Genomic DNA, 11,522 nt, shown 5'->3' with positions numbered 1-11,522 from the left:
TCTGCTCCAACCTATAAATAATATAAGAGATCAGGAAACTGGCAAGGGTACTGTGGTACACAGAACAAATACACAAATATAATTTTGCTTACTTTAAGAAAAAAATAGTAGACACTGTGCTGTGACCTGTACCCAACTGTATGTATATAACACAAGAGGTATAACATTTTCAGGACCAGTCTTTTGTTGACAGGTGCCTGCTGCAACCAATCGGTCCGGGGGGGGCTTGCATTTATGGTCACAGCTGAAGTGTTAGTGTTTTGTGTGGGGGATAAACTGCAGCAGTTGCTTGTTACAAATTTAGCAAGCTTGCTGCAGTTTAAAAGAAAAGAAGAGTTTGTTTTTCTAAACGTTACCAGTGTATACTAATAAGAATGGACCTACCTGGATTGCTCCTTACTTGTGGATCCCCAGATCAAGTAAACTGAACAACTTAACCCCCCTCTTTTTTTTTACTTCTCGGTGGTGGTGCTGCGGTAGCGTTGTCACCTCACAGTAAGACACTGTCCGGTTTGATTCTCAGCTAGAGCATCTTCTGCGTGGAGACATGCGCGAATGGGCGTACCTTCATTGAAGGTTGTGCGTCAGGCCTGGCAAGCCGGTACATAAAAATCAACTGCCAATCATTAGCGGACCGGAGTTCCGCTTTGGCGACCCCTAACCGGGAAAAGCCGAAAGACACAAACAAACTAAAGTGTTTAGATCAATGAGAAGCTCCAGATTGGGGAAAAGACTTTGATTCTCTGCCAAAATCAGCCCCACAGAAGGGTAGGAGGGTAACACAATCAAGTACAGAGAGTATTGATCAAAGGTGGAGTGTAGGCAAGGAAGATGGAAAGAAATACTACAGTAGTCTTGATAGAATATTAGTGCTTTGACAATTTGGGGAGGATGGTGAGAAAAGCAGTTAGGAAACACTAAGGAGTTATGTTTGCTTGGGAATCTCATTCATTTAGCATGTTCTACAGCTGTTCAATTTAAAAGAACACAAGAGTCTGACATAACGATAATGGTAGTAGAAGTTAACTGTTTGGCAAGGTAAACATAAAAACTCAGAAGTATTAAGAAAACTGCATAAAGTCTGAAGTTTGTCCAAGTTCATTAAGAACTGCATTCCACACTTTAGCATCATAAAGTAAAATACATCTCCACAGTTAAGGACAGATTTCAGCTGTAGAATTAAGAGTCGTATGTTGTGTTTGCACTGTGTCCACATTCAGTTAATTTGGTTGTACAATAATCCTCAATCTTACTCTTCTATACCTATAGGTTCATAGGTAGGTACTAGGCTATTGGCCCTAGGGCCTATCTAAGCCTAGCCAAATGGTACCCTGGCTTTTGCCACCCAAGAAAATTAATTTTCCTGTGCCTCTATCAAGCACAGCCACAGAAGTGATCCCCGGGGTGAATTTCCTATCTCCCATCCAATCATCAAGAGTTTTCTTGAAGAGTGCTAATGAGGAGCTTTGTTTGATATAGATAGGTAGTTTGTTCCAGAGTGTGGGAAGTCTCTGGGACAGGAATCTATCCCTCCAGCATGTTCTGTTTATTGTGGTGACCAGGTTTAGGTCCCTAGAGCATGTAGTTCGAGGGGATTGGGATTTCTTTAAGTGGAACATGTCCAACAGCTCTGGGTTTGACACAGCTTTGTGTTAGGCAGAGATCGCCTCTGAGTAGGCGATATGCGACAGAGTAAAGCTGGGTTTTTTTGAGACTGTCTGCGTATGGCATCTGTTTGAGGCCGGTAATCCTCTTTGCGAGGTATTTCTGCGGCCTTTCCAGTTGTTGTACATGTCTTGTGAGGTACATACCAAAAGGGGAGTTGTACTCTATAATGGGTCTAATGAGTGATGGGTAGAGGGGAACAATTACCTCTTTTTTCCTGGATGAGAAACCTTTTGTGATGAGGTGTGCCACGTAGAAGGATTTCCTGACTACTGTGGGGATGTGATCAAAGGAGAGACTACTGTCCACCTGTGTCCCAAGGTCTCATCACACTTTGTGTTAAGTAGACTAATCGGCTATGTGGTAGTTTATGGGTACAGAGTTTTTACCAAAAGGGATGACAATGCACTTTTTGGCACTGAGCTTGAGGGCATGGCTTTGACACCAGGCATCTGTTTCAGTGAGGCCCTTTTGTAGGATGTCCACATCGTTAGGAGTTTTGATTATATACCTACTCCTAATTTTTCTTATTCCCCCTTGAATTCTTGGGCTCAAGCACTCTCTCCAGGAACTTCTACCAGCTCATCCACTATATCCAACTACCTAATTCAGCCATTTCTCTATCCAATGACAACTCGCATACATTGCACTCTTGTGAATGTTAGCCACTTCCAAGAACTTCACAACAGATTAGCCTTGTGCATACTCCTGTTCCTTTTACTTTCTACCAATGTAATATTATTATAAATACACTTCAAACTGCAGCTGTACACCATTCATTTCACTGGGGGGTTTGTGCATGCACTGTATGCCTTTAGCCTGGGCTAAGACTGAAAATGGTCCACTGGGATCAGAAAGCTACCATGGTTACATACATAAATGCATATACAAATTTCAGGGATGGGCAATAATGCATTTCTTGCCTGCCAATATACCAAAACAGTTACTCCCATAATAAAAGTGTCCAAGTTGTTCTTAAAAATATCTAAACTAGTGATTGCTTTAATTATTAGTACACTTCTCATTCCTACAGAATCTTCTACACAGACTGTCAGATTATTCTCTACTACCTTTTCATATCTACAGATGATCCGCTGTGGCGACCCCTAACGGGAACAGCCAAAAGAAGATGATGATCTGGGAATGTTTGGAGTTCTCTCTAAATGCACTACATACCTAAATAAGACCTCCTCTTAAATAACTATGACACACTATACAAGTGATATTTTAGACTTTCATAACAACTTACATTTTTGCATCCATGAATGCCCTTGATACATTTCTGCTGTACTCTTTTCAGATTACTCATGCTTGGTTTCTTATAAACGTTTGTATATGGTTATTCCATACTCAAGTTTAGGTCTAACATAACTAACAATAGAGGTAACTTCTGATTTCCTATACTTTACATATCTTTTTACACAACCTATAGTTTCATTTCCTATCATTAACTAAATTAGTTCACAGGATTAGAAAAACACAAGCTGGATGGATCCACCCATATACCTTGTTTTTTAAACTAATACACAGTTTCAATCCCTGTGCGCTATATTAAATATTCTCCTTTCAATTTAGGTTTCCCAAATCTCATACACTTAGTTTTTGATGTATTTATCAGCATATTCAGCATATTATTCTCCTGAGCCCAAACTGTCAATGTATTCAAGTTCTTTTGCAGACATACCTTATGTGTAACACATACAATCAGTTTATCCTTTTCAAGTCATCTGTATACAGACTGTGGAGCACCTCAGAAAAATGGAGCTGAAAGACGCCATCTAAACAAGTACGGAACAAGGACAGAGCCCCACGGGACACACAGATTATAACCTTGACTTTCACCTCTCCAGTTGCTGTATGATGTCACGTCACACTTTTAAGCCATGCAGCTATTTCATCAAGAATACATCATCAATACCTAGTTGTCCTAACTTATAAACTCTTGTTTATGACCCTATCAAACACTGAATTTCAATCTATATAAATTACATCATACAGCAAATTTTCATTCAAAAGCTACTACATTGTTATAGACAATCATGTTACAGATAACATGATCTATTTTCCCAACATATGAATACTGACGCATGATTTCAAGTCACAATCTTTCCAATTCTGACAATTTAACCAACATAACCTTCGTTATTTTTCAACAACAAGAAAGTAAACTAAAGTTACACAGTTAAACAAAATAAATAAATGTATACTCTTTAAAAAAAATGGCCCACAAAGTTGCAAAAGGCATTATTTAATTTTTGACAAAAACTCTCAAATACCTTTTTCTTTTAAAATTGCTTAATAATCTCACCCAGTTTGATCAGTTAGCAAGCTGCTTCCTGTAACCCAGAGTTAGAGAACTCCTGTCATATTGCTGAAATGGGACTCTAAAACAAAACACTTAACCAAACAGTGCTCTGGGACATTTGAGAAGCTCCGTTAGCATCCTCAGTGTTCTTCTTGATCACATGGCTTGTAAACATCTATTAGCAAATAAGCATGCCCTGTGGTTTTGAAGGTAGGAGACATGCACATCAAAAACAGGTAGCGTGACAGACTACTTTATCTGCCAGCAATCACTCTGTGAAAAATCACGATAAATAACGTTAATGATTTCATAACCCAAAATAATGTATCTACTGTTAGTACACTCTACAACCCAGAGATTCACAAAGTAATAAAGGTGTAATACATTTAATAAACTGACACTGTGCAATAGCGTAAAGTGCTCATGACCAGTATACCTGGAATACTAATTAATGGTTTACAAGTCAGCAAAGTATTTTGGATAAATGGTCAACAACAAACAACACACTCCTGAATTATTAGGTGTTTACAATTGAGTGTTTGTATGTACCAGACTTCAGTTTTTGAAGAGTTGCAATATATAGATGTCATACTAAATTATGGGTCTGCTGTTTTTATTTTGCCATTGCAATCTGTTGGCTGCTGACTAACTACTCTTTTTTTACTAAGTATGAATGAATGTGCAATACCACTGTGATCACTTGTGCATTTTGTTAATATCTACCTGCATTCTTTTAAGTACTCATTTTAGCACACTTATTAAAAAAAATTCCATTGTCTGTTCTTAATGGTAATCTAGACTGTAAAAGAGAGGAGGGCAAACAGCACCCTAACACCATCTGTATCCATCACTTTATTAAGTGGAAGATAAGCTATGTTAATGGATGGTCGATAACCTTATAAAAAGGGGAACTGTATTGTTTCCGTTTATTGTTAGTCTTAGATTTACCCGAGTTATTTGGAGATTCTGTACACTTCACTATCAACAAACTGCAACAGGTAATAAGTCAGCCTAGGGGAAAAACATCTGCTGTCAGTATAGACAATTTTAAAATACAGTAGATGCCATCACCAGAAATAATCTTTTCTCGAAACAGACATTTCAGAGTAACTCGTTTTGTTTTCGTCGTGATCCAATATCTTCTCCCTTATGCTAAACTATTACTGCATGTCTACAAAACGATGTTTGTACTACTTTACTTACCTAATCAAACAAAACAAAGACACACCCACCCAACTATCCAACACAAAACAGTTTCCCCAAACAAAACTAGAAAAGTCACAACTTACTACAACGAAACCCTAAAGCTACGATAAATATACCAATAGTTTGACACAGCTCTTAAGGGATTTACCAACAGTCTCTCTGTTGCCACACTTGGCCCTAATAAGGTCAAACGCCGTTTCGGCTTATTGCTTCCTGTTGCAAATATTACATCCCAACCATCCTAAAGCACATATGAATAGTCAAACGGGAAAAAACATCTAACCATACTAAAACTGCAACTTGGCACAAAACAGCATTGCATCAAAAAGACGTAGACCCACTTTTAAAAGCGTGGCTAAAAACAATAACTTGAAATATACTGTGACGTACACTGTCACTCACCCCACCCCCCAAAAAATATGTTCTTTCTTGCCACCTCACCCAATCTTCACTCACTGTCAGTACTGTAAAACGTGCCAATCAATGCTTACTGTAACGACACATCAAAACAAAATCAAATTCTAACAGCTAAACGTTATTTCAAATAAGTGAAAAGACTAAAACATGCCTCCCCACTGCATTCAAATGAAGAATTAAAAGAAAAAACATTCCTTGCAATACTCAAAAGTCACAATGCAGCGAATTATTATCAGACTTCACATCGGTCATGGATCAGCAGTTAGGAAACTTTACAGAGTCAGGTTAAAAGTCCTCAAGTCACCCTCCTAAGATACACACAATGTCATATTTACTTACAGTCTAAGTGCTTCTTCTTGGGTCCCATAACTTCATGAGTCGTCGCCTTGCATACAGCTTTGCTGATAGCAGAACCGGTTACACTGTGTTGGGCTGCAGCAATCCGGTCCGTAATAGACTGCCCAGACATTATTTTTTACTATAATAGTCCAATGCCAGAAATATTGACAGACGGGAATGGAAAGGATGTCAAGACAAGTAAAACAAGGAAGAGCCGAAACGCAGCCAGGTTACGGTGAACCTTTCAAACAAAGCGAAAAGCAAATTATAGCTTCACTATAAAATAAATGTAAAAAAGCAATCCTTAATCGTTAAGGAAACAAGATGTTCAACTGTATCAACCTTACTAAATGCCTTTTGCTTTGCAGAACTAATTATCTACTCCCTTCGGAAGTGGCACTATCTTTGGAAAAGGAAACATAGGTCAGAAAAACAAATGCAAAATTAATGCAAAAAAAAAAAAAAAAACACAAGTGCAAATAGTGGGCCTTTAAAAAGTAAACCACAAGAAAGCTTTAGCAAATTCCTTTTTGTGCGCTATACTTTCCAAAAATCGGTTCAAGAGATAGTAAACATCCCTTCTCAGTTCGCCGGTGACTTTGTTTATTTTAAAAATATATTCCAAAACATTCCAGGCTTAATGCAAAGCAGATAGGCAAATAAATTGTGTTTTGGTAAACGTTGTAACCTCAGTCCCGTGTCTCCGTTTTCCGGTTTTCTTTCAGATTTTTTTACTCCCAGACAAAATGGCGGCGACTCATCAGGTGATGCACCACAACTCTGACTGCTTTAAGGTGGCACCGATTCCGGTACCAAATTGTCGTTGAAAGTATTTGAAAATGAAATGTATAAGACAATTAGAATAAACAATACTTAACTACAACAAATAAAAAGTAAACTGCAAAGTATTCCTGTGAATACTGTTCAGAGCAATAAAAACCCTCCACCTTTACGTGTACAGAACTCGAATAAAAGACACACCCTAACTCCTCCCCCTATCCCGCCCTTTTTAATAAGCGATAGAGACTCTTGTCATTCATTCGGTTTCTTAACTATCCGCAACGCCCCTAGGCAATTTACAGGTAATGTATTTAAACAGGGATATGTCAGTCCCACTGTTCTCTATGTGCTGTACTTGTTTCCTGATCCTTATTTTGTAGAATGTTCATTCAAGTACTGGGTATTATACCTGTCAAACTTTTTTTTTAACCAGTACTTTTACGGACCAACGATGATGGTACGGTGTGTGCTGTGACACATGCTGCTCGGAAGTGCTAACGGCAGAACTGAATGTTTACAACTGGATAATACTTTGGTTTGTTTAACCTGCCAGGTGCACTAAATTAAAACAGAACTGTTTTCAACTATACGAGTATGAGAAATGCATAATATAGTATTAATAAGTATGTATTCAAAAGTAAGGAAGCAACTGAGAAACACCACTGCTGCTTTCCAGTATACTTTATAAATTATTAGAAATGTATTCTCTATAATTTGTCAGCGTGCCATTTTGCTTTCCCGTGTAGTACAAACTGTTTTTGTGGAAGCTAGTGATGATGTACCTTTATAATATCTGATAAATAAGGTGTACGGTGGGAATATATATCCCTTATAAAATATAACTGGCAATAGCAAAACAGTATGACCTCATTAAGTTACGCATTTATTATCAACTTGAGCGAATTTCCAAAAATCGACCTAAATGACAAAGGCACAAATATTATGCAAATGAAATGCGTGTAGTGCTTACAGTACAATAATTAATAAATCAAAGTAAATGACAATTTTGGGTAATTTACAGCAATCCAAAAAAATAATAACTCTATAGACAAAAATCTACCAAATGTGCATTACTCCAGGAAAGACGCATGGAACCAAATAATATATAAATAATAAATATCAGAAGATAAGTACAACGACGAGTACCTGTCAGCTGTCCCCGATTTTCAGGGACATTCCTGTTTTTCACTCAAATTTTAGCTCTGTCTCGTGTCACCCTCCTAAAACTGATGACTTTTGGAGAAAATGTGGTGAATTACACTTAATAAATAATACCAATAATTAGGATTATAGACTTACTTTACTTTAGAAAATGGACATTAATTCACATTTTTATTTTGTCAATGTCTAAGGTTAATAGCACTGATATTTTAAGCGGCCCTGATTACCTCTGGATTTGTTCCCGATTCGCTCAGAGTTGTGATCATAACCTTTCAACCTCTTAGCACAAGCAATTTGCACAACGCCTAAAATAATAGGGGTTGGGGGGCAAATACCCCAAAATAGGGACATATTTTAAATACTACTCTTACAAACTAAAAAAAAAATACTTGCTAGAATAACAATTTGTGTTAACATGAATTTTCTGAAGGATATGAAGTCTGAAACTCAAATCTTCTTCTTTCGGCTTTTCCCGGTTAGGGGTCGCTACAGCGGATCACCTGTCCGCTCATGACTGGCAGTGGAGTTTTTAAGGTGTCGACTTGTCAGCTCGGCACCCAACCTTCCACAGAAGGCACACACACGCACGCACTCACGCCTACGGCAAATAGAGTGTCCAATACACCTACAGCATGTCTTTGGGATGAAAGTCCAATGCATCATATCATTATTTAATTACTTCGGTCCTCAGTAGGGTTACCACCTTTTCAAATGCCCAAAGTGGGACATTTTTTGGTACAAACATCAGATTTTGCAGGGCAAAACATACCCATGCCCAGTACAAAGGACAGAACTTCACTTTTTTGCCTAAATAAAAGTGTATTCTTGTAGCATTTTAGCTGCTCATTCTGTTTCTTATAACATTTAGGTGTTTCAGATACAGAACAACTGTTTTATGCAACTATGACATAAAATACAGGAAATATTTTTGTCCTAAAAACTCAGGACATTTGCCATTTTTTCAATTTTTTGCAGGACACAACTGCCCAAAGAGGGACTGTGGTAACCCTAATCCTCAGTGATTTTTATGAAGAATAAGACTAATAATGTGAGGCAAAAATCTGAACATTCTGCAAAAACCTGGATAGCTGAGTGGCAAGGTTATGATTCTGATTTACTTTGGAACTGTACATTTCCAGTGCATATGAGTAAGTTTACATCAGTGAGCGTAAGGTGTACTGAATAAACTAATGTTAGCATCAAAGGTTCAGAGCACTCCCTCAAGTTCTGACCCAAAGCATGGATAAGAAGAGTTAGTTAATGTATTAAGAGTGGGTACTGCTACTTCTAATTAAGCTGCAGATTTGTTCATAAATATATTTAGAAGTTAGTGCTTCTTGATACTTTAGCAAACTTCTGAACAAAGACAACAGATTTTTAAAAAGTGTTCCTGACTTATTAAGCAATGTCTATGTTGATATTTATCAAAATATTCAGTCATATTCATCTGCAAGTATTGTTTTCAGAAAACTGAAAATACAGTCTTCTTTGACGATATTACAGCCTGATTCTAAAACTACCCGAATGTCACAATGCAGACAATGAAGATCAAATGACATGTTTGTTCCAATGCTACAAATATGTGTACTTAGATGTGAAACCAAGCATCTCACTGTACTTATCTAAATATAATTATTTTGACTACCATCCTAACTTTCAATTTACTCATGTCATTTTTTTCTAGTAACACTGCAGCACTAAGTGTTAAATGCCAGCCCCAAAACTAATGTACATGTGTGAATAAATGTCCATTATTTAAGAGTTTTTTTTCCCATAGGTGTGTAAATTTTATTTAAAATCATGGCAGATGACTTTTCTGTGGGGCAAGCCAAGCTCTTAAAAGGAAGGGAGCACTGCAGCAGTAGCTAGTGAGAACCTTTACAGATTTTATATGAGGAGAGCATTTGAATCTTGTGTTCAAAAACATAATTTCTGTCTACCCCCATATTTACACTGGGTACATTTTTATGTTTGTGGTATGTATATTAAATAAAAGCAAAGAACTGTGGAAAACAGGGAAAAACTGCCAGTGCAGATACACACCCCTTTCCTTCCCCACTAATACTGTACAGCAGATACTGCAGGAGGTATAGGTGCAGCTGGAAACTACAGTAGTGTAAGTTTAACTTAGCATAACAGTAGATGTTCGAATGATAGCTGCTGCAGTAACTTTAGCTATATGGATTATATCCAGCCAAGAATGTAGCAGCCAGGTAACATCCAAAGCTTCAGGACACCTTCCATGTGTCCAAAGTGTCAAGCATCTGGAGCTGAGCTGACTAAAAGATAAGTTTGGGAGTGAAGCCCTTCAAAGCTTTCCTGCCAGCAGAAAGAAGGAAGCTGAGCCCTAAAAGGAAAAGGCACGGAAAAACAAAAAAATAAAAGTCCACGCCCTGGCATAAAAAAAACACCAAAAATAAGGAGGAGAGAGAGGGAGTGACTGCTGCAGCGGTGATCATTCAAACATCTACTGTTATAATAAATTCAACTTACACAACTGTACTATGTTCTTCATATTGATCACTGCTGCAGTAGCCTTAGCTATATAGGTAGATTACCATAGCTAACTATATTTGTGAGGTTGAAGAAGAAGGGTCCAGGAGCCCCTGGAGAATGATCTAGACCAAGAGAAGGAATCCAGCTTCTAGTGCTTTGTAAAAGTATGTACATAGGACCAAGGAACAGCTTCTATAACAATTCTAGAATCCAGCCTTTTCCAAAAAGCAAGACAAGAAGCCAAGGTCCTTGGAGATTGGGGCTGACCACAATGTTCTTCATACTGATCACTGCTGCAGTAGCCTTAGCTATATAAGTGGATTACCATAGCTAACTATATTTGGGAGGTGGAAGGAGAGGGGCCCAGGAGCCCCTGGAGAATGATCTAAACAAGGCATGATCTAGACCTAGAGAAGGAATCCAGTTTATAGTGCTTTGTAAAAGTATGTAGAGGGGACCAAGTAGCAGCTTCTAGAATAATTCTAGAATCCAACCCTTCTCAAAAAGCCATAGAAAAAGCCAAGGTCCTTGGGGAGTGGGCCTTGACCCTGCCAGGAGTAGATTTGCCATGGTGAGAATAACAAAAGTTAATAGTTTTAGACAACCATTTGGAAACAGTCTGTTTTTACACCAGATGTTCCTTCTTCTTACCTTCACAAGAAATGGACAACTGATCCGATGATATGGAAAATTTAGTACTGTCAAGATAGTAACTGAGTTGTCTGTGGACATCCAAGGTATGGAGTATACTTTCTCCTTCATTTTTAGGTGCAGGAAAGAAAACAGAGAGATGGATAGTTTGACAAAGTAAAACCAGATATCACTTTAGGCATAAAAGAAGGATTAGTTCTAAAATAAACCCTGCCCTTGTGAAAATGGGGTATTGTTGACTCAGTATAAGAGCTTGCATCTCAGATAACCTTCTTGTGGAGGTCAGAGCAATCAATAAAACTGTTTTCCATGTTAAGAACCTCAGGTCAGTCAGATTAGCTGGTTCATATGGAGCAAGTGTTAGTTTCTCTAACACAAAATTAAAATTATAAGGAGAAACCACCAGTTTACTTGGAGGCCTCTTATGAAAAACCTCTTTCAAGAACAATTTGACATGCAACTGCCTTTAAAGAGAAGGATCCATGGGCAGACATGCTGAAAC

General features: G+C 38.0%; 1 protein-coding gene across 1 annotated transcript in view; it reads right to left on the bottom strand.

Moving 5' to 3' along the window:
* Positions 1-6,879, bottom strand: part of LOC122789778 (phosphatidylinositol-binding clathrin assembly protein-like) — a 2,259,505-nt gene extending 2,252,626 nt beyond the window's left edge. The window contains exon 1 of the mRNA XM_044057218.1: positions 5,933-6,879. Coding sequence (XP_043913153.1) covers positions 5,933-6,062 — 130 coding nt within the window. The 5' untranslated portion in view covers positions 6,063-6,879. The remainder of the gene's footprint in view (positions 1-5,932) is intronic.
* Positions 6,880-11,522: the final 4,643 nt, after the last annotated feature.

This window comes from Protopterus annectens, chromosome 15.part0 (assembly GCF_019279795.1).
Source record: "Protopterus annectens isolate FY-2018-M chromosome 15.part0, PAN1.0, whole genome shotgun sequence".
Classification (NCBI taxonomy): Eukaryota; Metazoa; Chordata; order Ceratodontiformes; family Protopteridae; genus Protopterus; species Protopterus annectens.
Note: the sequence above shows the minus strand (reverse complement) of the source record. Positions and strands in the feature narration are given on the sequence as shown.